The sequence below is a fragment of the Neolamprologus brichardi genome, chromosome 2 (assembly GCF_056152115.1).
Source record: "Neolamprologus brichardi isolate AB-2024 chromosome 2, ASM5615211v1, whole genome shotgun sequence".
NCBI lineage: Eukaryota > Metazoa > Chordata > Actinopteri > Cichliformes > Cichlidae > Neolamprologus > Neolamprologus brichardi.
In genome coordinates, this window is record NC_142105.1 from 18,037,520 (window position 1) to 18,057,895 (window position 20,376).

Sequence of the window (20,376 nt, forward strand, 5' to 3'; positions counted from 1 at the left end):
TTCCAAAATAAAAGCTATACTATACGCTTCTTCTGGGCTATATTCTCAGCAGCATATTAAACATATCAGGTCCCCATAAGGAGAATCATGTGCTAACGGCTGTCTAAATGACTCGGGTAAAGTTTGTAGCATGCGTGCTTGTTGTATTTGTCTGCTTCCACTTGTCTTTGCACTAGGATTCTGTCGGAGTAAATGTGCAGTCATATTCGTTGTGTTCCCGCGAGTGCTGTCAGCGTTAATCTCATTAAAATGACGTTGACGCCATAACGTGGCAAATCTCAGTTAACGAGATCGCCCCGTGCGTGCGGCTGGACGGCCAACACGTTAACGAGCGCTGGAACTCAGTCATGATGTGTTTCATCCATTTCATAAGCTGGTTTGTTTGCAATAATGCCAAATAATTAGCAACTCTAGAAACAGAAGGTAGTTCTGCAAAATCACTCAGTAGGATGTTTGTTCTAATTTGCTATGACCTCAGAACGCATAGAAAATAAAACTAATAGGCTATAAAGAGTGATATGAACATATTTAGAACTTACCAGAATGAAAACTTCTGGAGCACCAACAGATATTTGGAGATGGAAGAGAACTGGATATCAGCTCGTCTCACAGCTGCTATCCAGGCTAGACACCTTCGTTTGGTAACATCGATACACAAGCTGCCTCATGTTGCAATCAAACATTGCAGCCGACCACACAGCAAATACAAACCATGGCTGTTGTGTGTGCCTTCGCTCCCTTTTCACTTGCGCTGGACCCCCAAAATGGCGGATCAGGCCAAAATCCTTTCCACGCCCACCCCCGTGACATCACGCTCCAAAGCCCTATTAACGCTGACAGCACTAGTGGAAACACAACGAATATGACTGCACATTTACCCCGACATCATCCTAGTGCAAAGACAAGTGGAAGCAGACAAATACAACAAGCACGCATGCTACAAACTTTACCCGAGTCATTTAGACAGCCGTTAGCACATGATCCTCCTTATGGGGACCTGATATGTTTAATGTGCTGCTGAGAATATAGCCCAGAAGAAGCGTATAGTATAGCTTTTATTTTGGAAAGAGCCATTTCTCTGTAATAAACTCTCTTTTCCAAAGATGAGTGATTTCTCAATCAGATAGATTTATTTTTTTATTACTTTGTTGTTTCAGCAACATTAAATTTAAAAACTGTACTTTTGAGTTAAAATATATATTTTTAATTGTAATAAATGACAAATTAAAAAAGCATGAACATTTTTTTGTATCGAAACAATATCGAACCGTGACACCAAAGTATTGAACCAACCGAACCGTGAATTTTGTATATCGTTGCACCCCTAGTATATATATATATATATATATATATATATATATATATATATATATATATATATATATATATATAAATTTTAAGCTAGAGCTACAAAAGTCTTATTTTCATCTCCCAGGTGAATGTCTCCAGCTCCTCTGAGAGCCAGTTACCTAAAAAGCAACAACTGTCTTAAGCCGTATTGACCTACTCGAGCTGAGCACATTCTACACTACACTTTGTTACTATGTGGGCTGTGCCATAATGTACAAGGGCAGGGTTTGTGTGCATCTGACTATAGTGATATCTCTTTTAATCAATAAAATTGAGCCAGATATTTCCATCTTAGCTGTCTCTGTAAAGCAGCACATGAAGAAGACACTGGTGCACTTTCATCATTTCAACATAAGCCTGACAGTTTGAGATAAAAATCCACAGCAGCCTATATTCTGATGTGTAACTGGCTCTATAACTGATACAGTGCTTGCTATTGACTAAACTATTACAATTACTGTTAGGAACTTTACCACCTGCTTCACACTGCAGCTTAGAGCTAACAGAGTTTCCCGTGGATCACTGAGCTGTCTGGCACATGGCCACTGAAGACTGTCACTCCCTCTGAGCTGAACAGTGCTGAGACTGAGTAGAAGCCATGTCAGACTCTGTGCGCAGCTTGACGTTGGCCTAATTAGGAAAAAAAATAACATTGATTGTTTTTCCTGTTTTTCATTTTCCTCTCCCTCAGTCACCTCTTCCTTTTCTCCGTTCCATTTTAAACTTCCTACGTCCAAGTTTGACTGAATGCATGCTGTTTTCAATTATTTCATGCTGTCACAAGACCAAGCAATGGCAAGCATTACCTTCTATTGTTTATCATGTAGCTTGGGCTTCACTGCCTTGCTCAAGGGTGAATCTAGTTCCAGTAGTGAGCCTTCCTCTTATTGTTTCTCCCATTAGCCCCGCAGCGAGGGAGAAGGACCTGTTGCCTCCCCCCTCCCTGGAGCATCAGAACCCCCCGAGGCCGCGTAGTAAACCTCCCGGTGGGAAAACAGCCCCAAGGAAAGAACCTCGCAGTGCTACCAACTCAAACACTAACACAGCCACTCCACCAGCAGCGCTACAGCAAACCCCACTGCCAGTACCTGCTGTCAGTGTAAACCAGGTTAGTTTTAGATGTGTGTGTGTGTGTGTGTGTGTGTGTGTGTGTGTGTGTGTACTGCAGGAAGGTTGCAGACATTTGGAATAGGGCTGAACACCAAGTACAGATGTATCAGACTGTACCCTATACTTATCGCTTTATGCAACTCTACAGCAAATGTACTGACTCGTGGTTCCTTCCCTGAAAGGTTCCTGTTTGTAATCCAGTCTCAGCTGTGTGTGAATATATATGAATATATACAGCTATTTTATGCTCATTAATGAAAAAGGGAAATCAGTTTTTGTTAAATGCATACACGTAATGCTACATACTTATATTAAAACACCAAAAGATGAACACTTTGTTAGGTACATCTGTTGAACTGCTCACTGGGCAGCAACTCAGTGAAATTAGGCATACATGCTCTATACATGATCAAAGTGAGCATCAGATTGGAGAAGAAAGGTGATTAAAGTGACTTTGAAATGCATGGTTGTTGGTGCCAGATGGGCTGCTCGGCTGAGTGTTTCTGCTGATCTACTGGGATTTTCAGAGAATGGTCTCAAAAAGGATTCAGAAAATATCGAGAACGCAGCAATTCTCTGGGTAAAAAATGCTTTGTTGATGCCAAAGGTCAGAGGAGAATGACCAGACTGCTTCGAGTTGATCGGCAGGCAACAGTAACTCAAATAACTGCTCGTTACAACATATGAATGTAGAAGAGCATCCCTGACACCGCAGCACAACGCAGCAAACCTCGCAGCAGCAGAAGACCACGCATGATGCCATTTCCTTCAGCTAAAAACAGCAAACTAAGGATATCATTTGCACAGACTCACTCAGATAGATGGTGGATGGTCAGGATGTCTCGTCAACAGTTCAGGCTACTGGTGATGCAGTGGTGTGGAGGATATTTTCTTGGCACACATTGGGTACCAACAGCTGCAACCTTAGCAGGGCTGCAGCAACCCTAATATCACTGAAAAGCACAGAGACGCTGCTTTCAGGAAGCGTGGGAATTCTTTCAGTTTAGCAAAGGGTTTAGGAGTTTAGGAAGTTACAGATGTTTAGAAAAACATCTGTGTGACGCCAGCGACAGGTTAGCCTACCTGAGCATCTCTCACAGTGCACCCATCTGCTGATGACTGCATGCAGCAAGATAATGTTCAATATCACAAAAGCTCAAACTGCTTTCTTCATGACAGTGAGCTCACTGTAGATCTACAGCAACTGTGTGATGCCTTAAAGAATTAGGGCAAAAGGGGCATCCAACCCGGTACTAGCAGGGGGTACCTAATGATGTTGGTGGTAGTGTTACATTGTAACAGAGTGTTTTTAACTCAAGTGGAAGAACAGGAGGATTTAAATGGTTAAACAGCAACAAACGTTCAAAATGCTAAAAGGAAATCATGAAAATGTTGACCTAATGTAACTTTAACGTTGCAGTGAGGCTGAACAGTGAGTGAATAAGAAGCCCTAGAAAACGTGTAAACAAATTTTGCTGATGATTTTCTTTTCAGATGTTTTCATGTTGGCTGATCTCTGTGATGCTGGTGTCTTTCGTCATTACTTGTTTTGCTTTGAGAACAAATTTCCCCTCCGTTGTTCTGCTGTCAGGTTGTGGAAATTGTTCTCGTAAAACTCATCTGCTGACAAATTAGCAACTAACACGTTAGCAGCTGTCAGCGATGTTACAACAAGATTACACTGAGGAAAACTGCAGTAACCAGCAAACAGCAGCTCAGCTGTTACAGCCCACAGAGAAGACTTGAAGAAGTGACCCGGCAGCATGACGTGCCCGACTCTGACAACTGCCACCTCTGCGTCAGCAGCCGGAGCTACAGGCGCTACAGCCCCTCAGAGCTCCAAACTTTAATTCGCTCACACACTACTTAGAATTAATTTAACAACTAATTACTTAATGCCTAATTATCATCATGTTCTCTTTTGTTTTCATTGACTTCAGGGAAGCAACATAAAAGTTCGAATACTTTTCCACGTATCCCACTGCAAGGATTTACCCACAGTACTGGACCCCCTGAAAGGGGACCTAATATTCTTATTTCAGAATGACCATCGTTTATTTTATGCCAGACGTTAGTGAATCCTCTCAATTTACCAACTGTCTGAAGCAAGCCCTTTACAGCCTTGCTGTTTTCTGATTGGTTGCCCCACATATACACAACTTTTTGTGGTAACACTTAATAATGGCGTCCACGACTAACGGCTCCCCTGTAATTAAATGGAGTTTCAATGTATTTTACCTGAAATTAGATCATTATATTTACCTATAAACACTTAAAGGTAGATACACTAGAATAAGATAGAATTATATTGTAAGTAAATTTAAGTTTTCTGAAGGTAATTTTAAGTAATGCGTAAGTAATTTTAAGAATTGCGTAACTTCATATATTTTATAGAAATAAAGCAACACAAAAATATATATAATGTAAGTTTAAGCAGTGTGCAGTGGTCATATTTGGAAAAACGAACATCTTACATCGTAAATTATTTTTTGGGACAGCGGTCATACTGTGGAAGTTTACATTTTTAGGTCTTTATTTTTTTGCATCTTTATATCTTTATTTGATTTATTGCGAATTCTGTTGTGTTCAATATTGTTTTTGATTATAAATAAAAGTTGATAAATTAAGTTAGACTTGGTTCCTATATTACAAGGTCACACATGCCGGCCAGTTTTGATTTTCTCTACTTACAGTATGATTTGTGTCATCTTTGCTGTAAAACACATGAAGTGATGCTCTAAAATCAGTCCTCCACTACTTAAAATCCCTTACACAATTCCTTAAAATGACCTAAACACTACATACATTTACTTAAAATATAATTCTTTCTTTGTTTCCTGAGAAAGCTGACTCTTACCGACTTGTCCCAGTGTAGCTACATGTAAATATTTTACCTTGTAAGTTCAAAGTTTTCAATGTCATTTATTTACAGGTGAATTAATACGACAAAGCATTATGAAAAATATATATTACTGTTTATTTTGAGTATAAGGTCGAAATTTCGAGATTAAACTTGAAATATTATTTAAAGAATGAAGTCAACTTTATTCTCAAAATGTGCAATAATATTTCTTTTTTAATGGGGCCCTAATACTGGTTACTGTTACACTTCCACAGCAGTTGTGTGATGCTGCTGTGCTCACAGCCACAGCTGTGTGCCTGAAATGATTATATTTGGGTTAAACTGTCTCATTCACATCTAACGGATCAAAAAGTTTAATAAAAATCTACACGTGAGCCTTTCAGTCTGAAGTCTGAGATTTTGGCTCTCTTGTACGTACACAGATCAAAGCTAACGATGCTATATAATTAAACCCAACGGGTTGTCGTTATATTTCATGGTATACATACAGATGTGCCTCTCCTGTCAAGTGTACGCAGGTGAAAATGTCCTTGTTTTACTAAAGAGATATAACCTTTCTTAAATTACCTGAGAATGGAGATGAACGCTAACATGTGCAATCGGTGCCGTAAGTGCTGTCGCAACATTTGATCTTCTGCCTGTTTTAGTTGCGCAGAGCAGCTGGCAAGACGGCTAATGTCAACAGTGAGGAGAGGTGAACTATGGAAAAAACAGGCCAGAGGAGTTTTGTTCAAGAAAGGAAAAGCTTTTGCCGGCAGTACAAATAAGCTCTGTGCAAGGGACAGTTTCCCCCTTTTTTCTATTTCAGCAAAACACTACATGGCATTTACTGAGAATGGATTTTGCAGATGGCAACACGCATTGGAAAGATTCCAGAGGGCTGCGTCTGCCAAGCGAGTGGGTTTATACTGACGACTGGGAACATTAGTGGTGTTTTCTTCTCTGCATCTGCCTCTGTAGTTGCTTTCTCGTGTTGCTGCTGCACACACATCGCTGCTCCTCGCTCGCCTTTGTTTCAGTTGAGGATAATTGATCAGTACATGTCTAAAATTAAGCATTCAACATCACAGGGTCAATTTTGATTGGGAACAAGACAAGGGCAGCGATGCAGGTGTAGCTACACAGCACTAAAAATGAAAATAAACTGAGTGGATTGTGGCTGCATCTGCCAGCTGGCACACATTATTTACAGAAGAAGAAAGAAGGCTTGTCAGAAAGTTAAACTGATGATACACAAACAGCTAGAAGCCAGTTTTCACTCGTATATATTTATATATACATTTATTTTCCTATTGTTAAAAAATAATCAAAAGAACAAAAACACTAATCAAACCTACAATAAGGCCAAAGCCCATATCCTTCACCTTTGTTATCCAAAAACATGGAATAGTTCAGCATGTCTGCTGCTGTAAATACTAACTGCAACAGAAGACAGCCCACAAAAAATTAACCATTTTAACCGGTTTAAGTAAAATTCGGTTAAAACGACTGTGCCCTGTGGTGCAGCTTCAGGCATAAACTGTGTAGATGTGACCTGTTTGCAAAGAGTTTGGTCTGTAGGAGATATAAACTAAGCTTGAGGCTGAGATCCACAGACAGAGTAAAGGAGCCAGGTTAACCAGTCACTGGTTTTCTTTATCCATCTGTAAAAACAGAATATTACACACTCATATTTAGGTAAGAAAACAGGAGAAAAACTATTAAAATTTAATTGGAAGTTATTCTGTCCTTTCACATTATTTCCATTTCAAATGTAGACTGCTTACAGAGTGTAAGCTAATGACTTTGATGATTTCTGGATTTCCCCAATTTAAATCAAAATGTCACATTATTGTGTCATCGTGTACTGTATGATTCCAAGGATTAAAGAAAGGACAAAATACTAAGTCTAATATCTACTAATACTAATGTTTATTCAGGTAACATCAGCATCATGTAACTAAAATCCATTTAACCAAACTGAAATTACAATGATGCTCCTGCTAGTAGATAAACAGTCTACAGGCAACAGTAAGGAAGCATCCACGTCCATGCTAGTGTCCGGTCATACTAAACACAACATGTTTGTTTTGTAAATTATCACCATTAAATTAATAATAGCAGACTATGTAGCTGATGTACTAATGCAGCTTCACTACATGAAAGAAAATGAGCTAGATTTGGACAGCGTGTGCTCCCGAAGCAGGAGAAACTAATTCTGGCAGGGAGACCTACCTTGGCACCACCGTTGTGCAGGTGAAGCCAAAGGCAAGATATCCTTCATTATATGTTCAAGTCTTTGGCTTGGAATGAAGTTGGAAGCACATGTGGCGATGCTTCATCTTCTGCTTTGTGTTTGTGTGGCAGCCCCGTTGAAAACCTGTCCATTATGCTAGCAGTGTTCAAGCATTCTATTTTTTTATTCATACCGTGCCCCCCTGCAATGGCCCCAACTTTGGGAGCCACTGTGCTAGGCTATAAGCTAGCACTTACACCTGCACTGGTTAAACCTGCGTGTTCGTTTTCTGAGGTTTCAAACACTAACATGACAACAGCACAAACACTCAGTTTAAGTTTCACATCTGGATTCTGCTACTATGGAAGCTATGTCCATCTTTTATATACAGTCTGTGAGAAAAACAGTAAGACAGTAAAGCTTTTCCAAACGATTTCTTCCTATTCTTCAAGGATTTTAGATGCACTTGAATATGACGCCACATATTTTAAAAACTTAAAAGAATTAATGATAATGCTATCAAGACTGAATATCACTGTTACCATCAAAGAGGATATTTCTTTAGTGGACACTCAATGATCTGCTATGTGAGTCACGACTCTAGAAACCTAAAGCTTCATGATGTTCATCTTCCAGACCACTTTATATGCATCGCTCCCCGGAAGAGCTGTTCTGTCCCTTGCTGGTAATGCCTCCACAATGAGTGTTGGAGCTCCTTCACTATGTCAAAATGGTGATGGTCAATCTGATTTTTCATTTTGGGGGAAGTGAAAAAAGTCGCAGGGTGCCAAATCATGTAAGTAGTGTGGTAGGAAGTGAATATTGTGTTTGTACAGCTAAAAAAAAGGAAAAAAAAGTTCTGCGCCTCACCCTGGAAGACAAATTAACTGTGCACAAAGATGAAGAGAACGACGACGTGCTCCTATCAAATCTCTTTGGCTGAGAACTGTGCTCATCAAACACATTATTCCGTGTGAAATTTGGGACATTGAGAAGTTTTCTCTCTGGTCAAGTCTGAGGATCGCTAAGTGAAGGTGGTCAGGACACGGCTCCCAGGAAGCTCAGGAAAAATTCCTGCTTTACCAGAAGCAATCCAGAAGTGGATCGAAACGGGATCTTTAAAGAGAAAACTGGAAAAGTTTCTATAATAAAGATGCACTTGTTTATGAAACTGTGCCCTCGCATCTTAGAAAGAACTCAACTAAGAAATGTGAGACGCATCTTTTAATTTGCATGTGACAAACAGACCGCCTGCGCTCAACTGTGTGACTTGTGTGCAGCGAATATCAGTGACATTCAAAACGAGACAGTCAAACATGTTTCTTTTTGCTTCACAGATTAGTGGAACAAGCTGGCAACTCGTGCTGCCTAATTTGCATGATATTATCACATTCAGTAATGTGCTGTATGTGCTTTGCTTTTGATTATAACGTTTGTCTACCCCAGGTTTTTTTCTTCATCGGGGTTTAAAAGTGCATTAGTGGACGGGATATAAGAGATGGCTAAAGATGAGAAGTTTCCTTTGTGTGTGTTATATGTGCCGTTTTTTCTTGACTTGTATCTTGTATTTTGTTGCTCCTTTTCATACATTTACATATATTTTCATCAGGACAAGCGGAAACACAGAGGTCCCAGCACCAGGATCACACCCAAGTCCAGAGAATTCATCGAAACAGATTCCTCCTCCTCTTCGTCAGAATGCCAGTCGGATACGGAGGAAGCCATCAAAATCCCAGCTTTGCCGCCACAGACGACACGCTCTGCGATTAACACGCAGACTCTGTCCAACGCACACATGCACGCGCCTCTTCTCCCATGCCTTGGCTCTGCTGGCGGTGTGGGGAGTCTGGGAACATTTGGAGGGAAGGGACTTCGAGTCAAAGATGGTAGCAACGTGCCCACTAACGGTAGCAGCAGCAGTAGTAACGGTAGCATCGGCAGCAGTAGTAACGGCAGCAGTAGTAGCTGTAACTCCCTGAGCATTAGCAACATAAGTGGTTCATTTGGCACCTCTGTTCCCGATCCTGGAGGGTTAGGAGGGCAAAGCAAAGACCTGGAGCCCATGTCACCGCCTTCCAATCTGGGACACGAGGTGCCTCTCTCACCCTTGAGGGAATACCATGAGATCCAGAGTTTATGGGTGAAAATTGACCTGAGTCTGCTCAGCAGGGTGCCCGGCCAGGCCGCGGGGGAAAGATCAAGGGTGGGAATTTCAGAAAGGGATGGGAGTGAGGGGAGAGACCGAGAGAGACAGGGGGAGAGGGAGAGGATAGGTGTGGCAGAGAGGGAGAGACAGAAGCAGGAAGACAGAGAGTGGCCGGGGCTCAGAGAGAGACAGAAGCTGATGAAAGGGGAGAGACAGGAGGAAGAAAATGAGCGATTAGTGCAGGACAGAGAGAGGCAAGGTGACAGAGAGCGATTAACAGAGAGAGAGAGGCCGATGGACAGAGAGGACAGGGAAAGATTCGGACTCGGGGAGAGAGAGAAGATGTGCCAGGGTCTGGGGGTCCCGGACAACAACCCCGTGCAAGAGCAGACTAATCCCAGGCTGGCTGGGAGGACGGAGAGGGCAGAGAACGGAGGTAAACACAGAAGGCAGGCGGCTGCAAACATGGTGGTTCCACCCGAGAAACACACAAGCAAGAGCAAGAGGAAACACAAGGTGTGAAGCAGCGTTTGTTCACATATAGCGCCTTAACTGTTCTGCTGGCTGTTTACTTCACTCCTTCACATCTGTGAATTCTGATTTCTCTGTTCCTAGTCGGACCACGGAGACTCATCAGTGAACTGCAATAAGAAGCTGCGATTGGACAAAGACTGTCTGCTCCTCCCACCCTGCATCTCTCCAATACACAACCATAAGAGCAGCACGGCAGAGTAAGCATTAACAGTGCACACGAGCCACCCGGCAGATTAGCTCTGGGAAAGGACTCAGCGGGATGAGGAAGAGATTGTACTGTAATGAAAGCCCGAAACACTACATAGATCAAGTTTTGGCATCACTCCCTCATTATCAACGAGCCAGATGTCCAAGGGGGTTTTCACTAATTGTGCTGATACCAATCCACAAACAGTAGCATCGATAGATCAGAATGCAGCACAGCCTGAAGACATGTTGTGCAAAGTGTCATCCTATTGTGCTGCTTCTTATTTTCTGTCATACATACATTGGTACAATGGTGGATGCCAGCGTAAACGTGGCCAAAGTGTCGAGTGATTAGATTAACGTATGTGCGAGTAGGTCTGAACCCTCTGTTCCTCTAGTTCTACTGGACTTTACTTACACCTGGTTATGATGTGGTCATCTCTGGCCCCGCCCACCTACTGTTCAGTGCTTCTGTTTACAAACGACAGCCAACCAAAAGAAGGTGGTGGATGAACCAAGAGGCTGAACAAAAGTAATCTGTGAATCATGCAAATCTGATCTATTAGGAGTCCGATTACTTTTTTAAAGGCAGATCTACCATCGGTTAGAGCTGTCCACATGTCCTCAGTCAATGTAGTAAAACCTGCCCAACAAAATCTTTTTTCTGCACTTAAAAAATGAAAAATGAAATAAATAAGAGTCTGCCGGAGGGCACGAGGTGCTCTCCTTTTTCATAGATTAGAGGTATTCCAGACAAACAGGCTGGTGCAAGACCACAAAGTGCTTTAAAGACAAGTAAGTCTGTTAAATTCAATACAAAAGATAATGTGCTCGCGCTCTCCTCCTGGTCCTGGATATGAAAGCAAGCAGCTCATGCAACAAGACACTCCTTTTTTCTGAGAAAATATTACTGAAGGAATCTTTCATCACAAACAAATTCAAAGCAGCTGGTAAGCTGTTTAACAGATACACAGACTCAGCACAAAAAACCACAAGAAACATCAGCTCAGTTTCTTACACATTAGTTTACTGAAATCGAAAGAGGATTTAGTCACAGCTTTACCTGGATGTACTCGCACAGCTAATAAAAACACAGCTAGCTTTGCATGTTTTCAGTTCAATATAATCCTTGTTTATCTTATGCTGGACCTTATTAGTTCATCCTCTGCCTGAGAGAAGCTGTTTTAGCTCCATTCATCCTTTATTTTACATGTACGAGGAACTATATTTGGTTCCTTAAATTGACTTAATTCTCCCAGCCAATCAGGTCATGTGACAGATAGTGATGCTATTGCATTTGACCAATCAGTAATGCCTTGGAGCATTTCAAACATCAGCATTTTTTCAGGGAAATCGGGTTTTTCACCCAAACTGCCAAACTTATCGTAACATCAAAACTAGCTGTGGCAAGCCGATAAAACCCAGACATCATACATATCAAGAGTTGTTCTAAATGTTGAAACAGGTGTTGTTTGTCTTTGGTTTCTAAAAATTGGTGCCATAATATGAAGGCACCATATTTATTTATATACCCTGCTCATGTAAAACTAGTGCAAGTGATGATAACTCCAGTTTTAGACATGCACCAGATATGTCTAGTGAGCAGCGATGAAAAAAACAATACTCTATCATAAATGTAGAACAACGGTAGTCAGTTTTATATTAATTGTTGCCCCAATTCCATATAACACTATATGGTGATCCAGTGAGAAATCTAACTCATTAATGTGGAACCATATATGATAACTTCATTGACCTTGACTTGCAACATGGATATCAGCTCATAGTGACATCATACAGAGCCAACAGTGGTAAAAAGTGTCTGAAACCAAAAGTTCAGGGTCATTGCAAATACCCTTTCCAGAGCAGGTGAGGGAAAAAATAAAGAACCGTATGATGAAAAACAGTCAATGAAGCCTCGTTTCATTAGTAAATTATGTCTCAATCATCCCAAGAAACCTGTGAATGAAAATTTTAGATACTCTATTAAAATGAGTTAAGAAATTCCAGAAACGTGGAAAAGGCTCAGCTTTCCCTCCACTGATTCATCCTTCCCATGCTCCTCATCCTCATGTGACTGTCATAGACACTAGTAGAGGTAATCAGGCAACTTTACTAGAGACTGGGTATTTTTAGGAAGGATTAAAAATTTGAATGTCGCGACGGAGCCACTAGACAGGCGAGTTCAATTCACACGGTGACACGGGAATGACAAACCATGAATCTCGGCTTTCCGTGTGAATTATTTAAAAACAGTCTAAGCGGGCTGTCGCTATAAATAAGCCTCAACGTGACAGCTACAGAGGAAATATTTTTATAGCATCTCAGCTTTATCGAAGCATGCACGGCAGAGAGAGGTGGCAGAGAAAAGAGGGAGTGACCTGGAGTTGAACCTGTGACACTGGAGTAGTTGTCACAGCCCGTTTATCATCTGGGAGGCTTTTTACGTATACTCTGAATTGGCTGATGTGATCATCTGCCTCAGATCCAGTTGGCAGTTTCCTGTGACTTTTGACAGTTATCATCCCACCTTTTTTAATCACATGGGTCATATTTTGATAGCAGATAATCCGCGATGACCACATGTGACTGAGATTTGACCCCAGAACAGCACAGCCCAGTTGTGGTCCATATAATACATTATTTTTACTGCAAGAGAAACAACAACACAAACACTGGGTCAGAACAGCACCCCCTACTGCAATTAGACACATCTCAGATGCTCTTAAAGATAAAAAGGTGATTAAAAATCTGTAAAGAATCTAAAAATATAACAGAAAAATTGCAAACAGTCGCAAATAAGACAAGAAATTAATGCTGCAGAAAATCGTTAATCTGGTGATTTAGCGCACAGGGTGGTAAAATACATTTTTTAATTCCAGTTAATTATTTTATGGCTGAGTTGCTCCCAGTGCTGCTTTATTTCTGACAGCTGCACATTAGAGCTCTGAAACTTTAAACTGAATACATTTAAACATTAAAGGTTAACATCCCAGAACCTCATAAAGGACGCCTTGAAATTACTTTAGTTTGTTGGCAGATCAAAGTGAAATTAATTTTTTAATTGAACTGATATTCTTGGTGTGTGTTCTGTGTTCCAGTAGCTGCAGTTCCATCAGTGTGAAAGAGGATTAGCAGCAGATTAGAATCAAGTATAACATTTAAACATTTTCTGTATTAATGCATGTACATCCCTTTTTCATTGTGACACACGCTTCATTCAGTGGTTTTAGTCAGGTAGGGCTTAACAACTTGGACATATAAAACCTATTCCCTCAGCAGAAAATCTATATTGCACTTAAAACTTTCAATAATAGGCTCAGTGAAAACACGGCGCTCACAGTCAATTTTAAACACAACCAATTCCCGACTCCCAGCCAGGTTATGTGTTCAGCATAAGTTACCGTGGTGGTTTAGCCATGTTTAGGAAAAAAATGTTTCTTACCATGGGGAATGTATTTTAATAGCCTCTTGGATTATTAGTGAGGCTCCTATCTCAATTTTTGTGGATGCACCCGCACAAACTTCAGTAAAACTTTTAATCAGCATCATTTTCTGTTTGATCCTCACTGATCCCGTCTCAGTTTTATGGGTAATTTATCATAAGTTACTCATGAAGTGTTTTTGTCATTTTATGCTGTTGTTAGTGTGTCAGAAGCTTTGAGAGAAGACTTCTGGAAACAGCTGGAAGCAACCAGATGAATTTACCTTCTGTGAACATTTCATCTGTAATCTGACCCGTCACAGACTTTTATCTGCATTGTTCTAGGTGCTATACAGTCAACTTGTACTTTCTGTAAATATTTCAGTCTGTTTTAGATGTAGAATTACAGAACGAAGTAAAATCTCAGAATATACAAAAGATGTTTAGTGATTTTGAAGAAGTTCTTGTCACAACTAAAGAAAAGTGGGCCCCTACGGGAACTGCAGCTTTTGCTAGTTCTGTATCGGCTTCATTTTTCAGCTCCATGGATTGCCCCTTGGTGTAACAGCATGTCATACTGAAAGTAATACATACCGTATTTTCCACACTATAAGGTACACTTAAAATCCTTTAATTTTCTCAAAAATCGACAGTGCACCTTATAATCCAGTGTGCCTTGGGTATGAATTCTGGTTGTGCTCACTGACCTCGAACAGATTTGATGTGCTACCCGGCACTCAAAACTCTTTAAAAAAATGTTTTAGTACGACTTTGCTAAGCTAGGAAGGATTGTTGGAGCATTATGGCTGCCGCAGTCAGGAGCCTCGTGGAGTAATCTGGGTCCTAAACTCCATCCAGTTCAGGTCCCAAAGTCAAACAAACCCTGCGGCATCACTGAGAGTTAAAAACTGTCTAAATTCTTTCATCTTTAATAAAATGATCAGCGTTGCTGCTTTACCAGGTGTAACAATTAAGTTTAACATCCAGGCATCCATGAAAACAGAATTTATTACATTTAACGGAGTTAGAAGTTAGCAGGAAGTTAGCTCGCTAGCTTCCACCTAAACATGATATAGCATGTTCCGACTGAGAGATTTCTGAAAGAATTCAAATGTACAGCTCTGCTATCACTTCCAACATAAATGAAGACAGAAAACTAAACAGCAGTGACGTTTGTAGGGTTACTGAAGTTGGGCTAGCTAGTTTATAATGATGTGCTGCGTGGTGGCTAGCGACACAGCTATGTTAGCATAATGCTAATTTTTTTTCCACTGGATAAAAGTTAAAGTGTGGGTTCCCGATGGTTAGGGACAAATGCAGTCGCATGGTCGGATGCTGTAAACGGACCAAACTTCAGTCAGGAGAACAACTGAGATCATCCATTCACAATAGAAGGTTAGTCATTAATATACTGCAACAACATGGGAATAGAGCAGCTGTGAGAGAATTCAACCTTAATGAATCGATGGTACGGAAGTGGAGGAAGCAAGAAAAATGAGTTTAGTAAAGTTTGACTTATCTGACTGTTTTGTTTCACTTAATGCGCCTTATAATCCGATGTGCCTTATGTATGAAAAATATGGGAGTTGTCACAACGCCGACTTAAAAAGTAGCCAGCGTGCTCTTTTCTTACAAAAACCTGGCCAGATGCAGTCAAATGACCAAACAAGGAGTGCATGACTGAAAGGGGCTTAAGTCAGATAATACTTTTGATAAGGTGCTGACATAGGTGTTTAATGCTGGGCTCCTACTCCTTCGTGTCTCGCTCTGTGTAGAAGAGACGGCTCCCGTCTGTGTCGACCCAACAAACCGGCAGGGTCACTGGAAAAAGTAAAACCGGAAAAAATCTCATAAGTGGCATTCTGCTGTTTGGTTCTTAATTCGTATGACAAAGCCGAACACACGACAAGTGATTTAAAAACTGATATGAATGCTGTAGTGTACCAAAAAAAGGAGAAATCTCATTTCAGTTGGAATATAAATCTTCTCACTGAGTCACTGCAAATGCATTACAGGAAATGATTTGGCAGATATACTGTGGTCATTTTATTCTAAGAGCCTCTCAATTTGTTAACTTATTATGCCTTTAAAAGAAGTCTGAGTGCTCTCACCTACTTCCCTGCACACACATCAGCGTCCACTTAAAGACAGACACACGCCACTACACGCAAATTAGCATATGCACGCACACAAACAGCCACAGACACATCAATTATGCCATGCGCAGACACCAAAGCACACACTCGTGCTCCGCATGCACACACTCCACAGCAGCTAATTAGTCTTTGTCTCCATGATTTTGTCTATTATTGCTAATGTCGGTGCCTGGGGCCTTGTTCTGCGAGCTCAGCAACTTCCTCACCGCATCAAACCCCCAGAGTTTCCAGGGAGAGGAAAAACATAAAAATATTATCTGTTGTGCTGCAAACAATATGAGTCACAGGAGCTACAATAAGGCGGCTGAGGGAATAATTGTCGAGGTGCTACGGGGGAAGGCAGAATTCCAATAATTTTACAGGGGAAAAAAATATCGTTCACGGATTCAAAAATATGGTAAATTCATTCATTAGTCCCTAAATTCTGTCTTGTGTTTTTTTGCCACTAACAGTCCTGAACCCAGTAATAAACTGAATGTAGATACAAGAGGAGTCCTCAGTCATCGTGGGGTTAGTTTCAGTATCACTCACTTAATTTTTAAAGGTAGCAAAAAGCCCCACATGAGGGCTTCAGGACCCTTGCACTTGGTCTGTGTCTTTGGAGCAAAATTAACAGTGCCAGGACGAGCTACACTGAGACTAGCATACCATGAGTAACCCACGTATAGCACAGATACAACACAGAACAAAGTAAAAACATAGCATTCAGTGCCTCTGCACAAGTAAACAAATAATCTCACTTCTTTTCTGTCTCTATGTGTGTGTGTGTGTGTGTGCGTGTGTGTGCGCGCGTGTTTGTGCGTATGTGTGTGTGCGTCCGTGTTCAGTAGCTCTCTGAACAGGAAGCAGTCCCGACGGCACGATGAGAAGCTGCTCCCGCCGCTCCTGTCCCCTCTGTCTGATGATCCGCCTCGCAAACGGCCCTGCGACAGCAGCTCCTCTCTCAGCCAGGAGGCCAGCGCCGCTGGGATGCTGCCCTGCGCCGCCTCCGCTGCTTCCACCTCCTCTTCCTCACACAGACACCGGAGAGGTGAAGGAAAAACATCAGCGCATGTGAGAAATGGCAGTGTAAGTGCTTATATATATACAGTCCTGTGGACACAGACCTGGTGGTCAGCTTTTAATGATGAACACCGATGTGTCATAGTAGATTATGATGATGCTATATCTAAGGAAGACTGTAGGAAAGGGTGACCACATCTCATTCCTGCTCAATACAGCTGCTATCGATAAATAGCAAAGTTTAAATCTGTCAGTGTGAATCAGACGCCAGTGCTCAAGTTTAAGTAGGTGGTCACTGAAAGCCACACAATATAAACTTAATTAAGACTGTTGGAAGCATATACTTCAAAAACCTCTCTACTACAGGAAATGGATTCCAATGGCGAGAAGCACTGTGGAGACGGTTACCATACCAACGGTCATTCAGACTCGGAGGTTTGGTCGGAACCCCTGATGGACCCCGCAGAACCCCGCAGGCCCAAACTCTCATTCAGTGACACGTAAGTAAAAGCACACACCACGATGTGCACTCACAAACATTTGATTGTTTATACAGTTGGATCCATATTTATTTATTTTTTTTAACATATTTTTTGTTATTTTAGGTGTTTTACAAAAAATATCCAAATTATAGTTTCTGATGAAAATGAGCATAAAGTTTAGACTTTCACTGCTTCACTGAGTGAGTGGGTTAAATGCAGAGAGGAATTTCCCCACGCCAAATCACAACAACAGTCGCCTCAAGGTGCTTTATATTGTATGGTAGACCCTACAATAATACATACAGAGAAAAACCCAACAATCACATGACCCCCTATAAGCAAGCACTTTGGCGACAGTGGGAAGGAAAAACTCCCTTTTAACAGGAAGAAACCTCCTGCCGAACCAGGCTCAGGGAGGGGCGGAGCCATCTGCTGTAACCGGTTGGGGTGAGAGAAGGAAGACAGGATAAAGACATGCTGTGGAAGAGAGACAGAGATTAATAACAAGTATGATTCAGTGCAGAGAGGTCTATTAACACCGATCCCATGATCAGATGAGGAACGGGCTGTCTCCAAAAACAAAACTAATCCATCTCAGAAATACCGGGAACACTATGAGTGTTAAAATCAGGACACACTCATGAGCTTGACGATATAAAAAGTGGACTGTGTGATTACAGGATTCTTTATATTGTAAAGAAAACAACACACATCCAAATGAAGAACACTGCCTAGGAGGTAGGAGTGAGTAATATTATCCAAGTCTGTAATAAAGCAGAGACTTCACAAAAGCAAATACAGAGGGTTCATTACAAGGTGCAAACCATTCATAAGCCTCAGCAATAGAAAAGATAGATTGGACTGTGGAGGCAGTATGAGACATGAGCATGGCTCCAAATGGTACTGGGCCATGAGTGTTTGTGTTGATGAAGTGACAGAACACAGAAGCAGGCAGGTAAAGTTTTATTTCAGCTCAGATTCTGCCAAATGAGGCAGTGCTGACTAGATGGTGCTAAGCAGGACAAATGAGCAATAACCTGCCATATACCAGCAAAGAAGCAACCCAGTTTTAGAGTGTAAAGAAAGGCAAAGTTCAGTCCAGAAAAACAAAAACAACAGTTGAAGACAGCTGTAGTAAAAGCCAGACAAACCATTATTAAAGGAGGAAACACACTCTTTGGTGAGGACCATGGATTCTAGACATCAGGTTTCTTGCAAAGGTTTCTCAACAAAGCAAGGAGAACAAAGAAACATTAAGTGTTTAAACTTAAACACCCCCAACTGCATCTATTACAACAGTATGATTTCATTGTAGTGAACTGGCCAGCCTCCAGTCCAGATATATCATCAACTGAAAACATCTGGCACATCATGAAATGGCAAAAAGATCCAGGACTGTCGAACAGCAGGAAACTTATAACAGATAAGAATGGGAACGGCTGTTATTACATGTTTATAACAATTTTTTATTTAAACTGAAAGGCATTATAAAACTACATAGGCCTAACTGTAAGTTATTGCTAGATCATGTTAGCTGCAGTGCAGTTCTTAGCTGTGCTACTTGGGAAGTCTGTTCATGCCTTCATGCCAGAGGCAGCAGTTGCAGTCCTGCTCTCTGGTTCTCATGGCCTTGATGTCTCAGAAACACATTGAGGGAATTTCTTCCACTTTGGCCTAAACCTTCAGTTGCACCTATTAGTATTTCATGCTCAAGGGTTAAGGTCATAGTGACCTCACAAAAAAATACTGGCAATAAATCAGGAGCACTTTTCTGATCACTAATCAGTGCCATAACTCAGGAACAGGAGGGGACATTGTGATCTTTTTACACATTTACTTGGAGAGTCAGCTGGTAAGTTTGTGATGATTGTATAAAAAGTTCATGAAGTTTCTGATCATTCTTTCATGTGTATTTTGTTTACCGTCATGGCTACGACTGAGTGTCCTGTCACAATCAACTTTATCGGCCACGCATAACTGCTCTTCATAGCTCTTTACTGAATATCTTCAGTCTTTGCTGCTCAACCCTGATTTGGTTCTCTGGTCGTGCGACCCTCTGTTGTAACAAAAGTTGTCTTATTTACTACAACTTCAGCTAAAGGCTAGACACTCGCCTGTTAGTGTATGTGGATGGGGAAAGCTGTAGCAGCCTTATCATTTGTCCAGATGTGTGTTAACGTTGAAAGATGATACATCATCTTGGATATTTGTCCCAAAAGGCTTCTGCATTATTCATGAAACAACATGTCTTGTTGTTATACTAAGGTTACACTAAGCCTGAGGTATGTATACCTAAGTAGATGACTGTGTGTAGCTCACTGCGAGCTACTTGTAGTCCGTGATTATGCAAATCTGTCTCAGTGATGCAGGGTGTTGTTTTCAGGTTTTGTTAAACAACATGTCAGCGCACACATGCTCTTTATGGTCTGTATTATTTGTCACCATTATGTTTGCAGGGTCCACAGTGCTGACTACTACATGCAGGAGGCCAAGAGACTGAAACACAAGGCTGATGCTTTGGTAAGATGTTGTGTGACCCAGTTCAGGTAGACGCACACCTTCAGCCCTCTGTGCTAACGACACGAGGCAGACAGACAGTGAAAGCAGAAACACACAATGTTAACATCTACAGTCTAGACTGCAATTATGTGTGCACTGTAAGTCTCAGTAGAATGAAAATCTATTTGGTACCAAGGACCGTACTGTATAATTTGTGTTATTTATTGCACCATTTGTCTCTAAGGGGACATTGCATTCAAGGACTGATGATGTCTGCAAGATTATACAATATCAAAAGAATTATCGGACCCACCCACCCACCCCACACACACACAAACAATGAAATGAGATTTATTTAACTTGGTATTTATCTTATGTTTACGAGTTGTTTCCTCAGATTTATCTAGGG

The 20,376-nt window shown here is 41.2% G+C and overlaps 1 protein-coding gene across 2 annotated transcripts in view; it reads left to right on the forward strand.

Annotated features, from left to right (window-relative positions):
• The window catches only part of aff2 (ALF transcription elongation factor 2), a 190,966-nt gene that overhangs the window by 155,136 nt on the left and 15,454 nt on the right, over nucleotides 1-20,376 (forward strand). The window contains exons 15-20 of one of the 2 annotated variants that reach the window (XM_006782067.3): nucleotides 2,254-2,458; nucleotides 9,148-10,200; nucleotides 10,300-10,415; nucleotides 16,812-17,052; nucleotides 17,353-17,486; nucleotides 19,925-19,988. In XM_006782067.3, the coding sequence (XP_006782130.2) occupies nucleotides 2,254-2,458; nucleotides 9,148-10,200; nucleotides 10,300-10,415; nucleotides 16,812-17,052; nucleotides 17,353-17,486; nucleotides 19,925-19,988 (1,813 nt within the window). The remainder of the gene's footprint in view (nucleotides 1-2,253; nucleotides 2,459-9,147; nucleotides 10,201-10,299; nucleotides 10,416-16,811; nucleotides 17,053-17,352; nucleotides 17,487-19,924; nucleotides 19,989-20,376) is intronic. The other variant, XM_087847674.1, reaches the window with a different exon arrangement.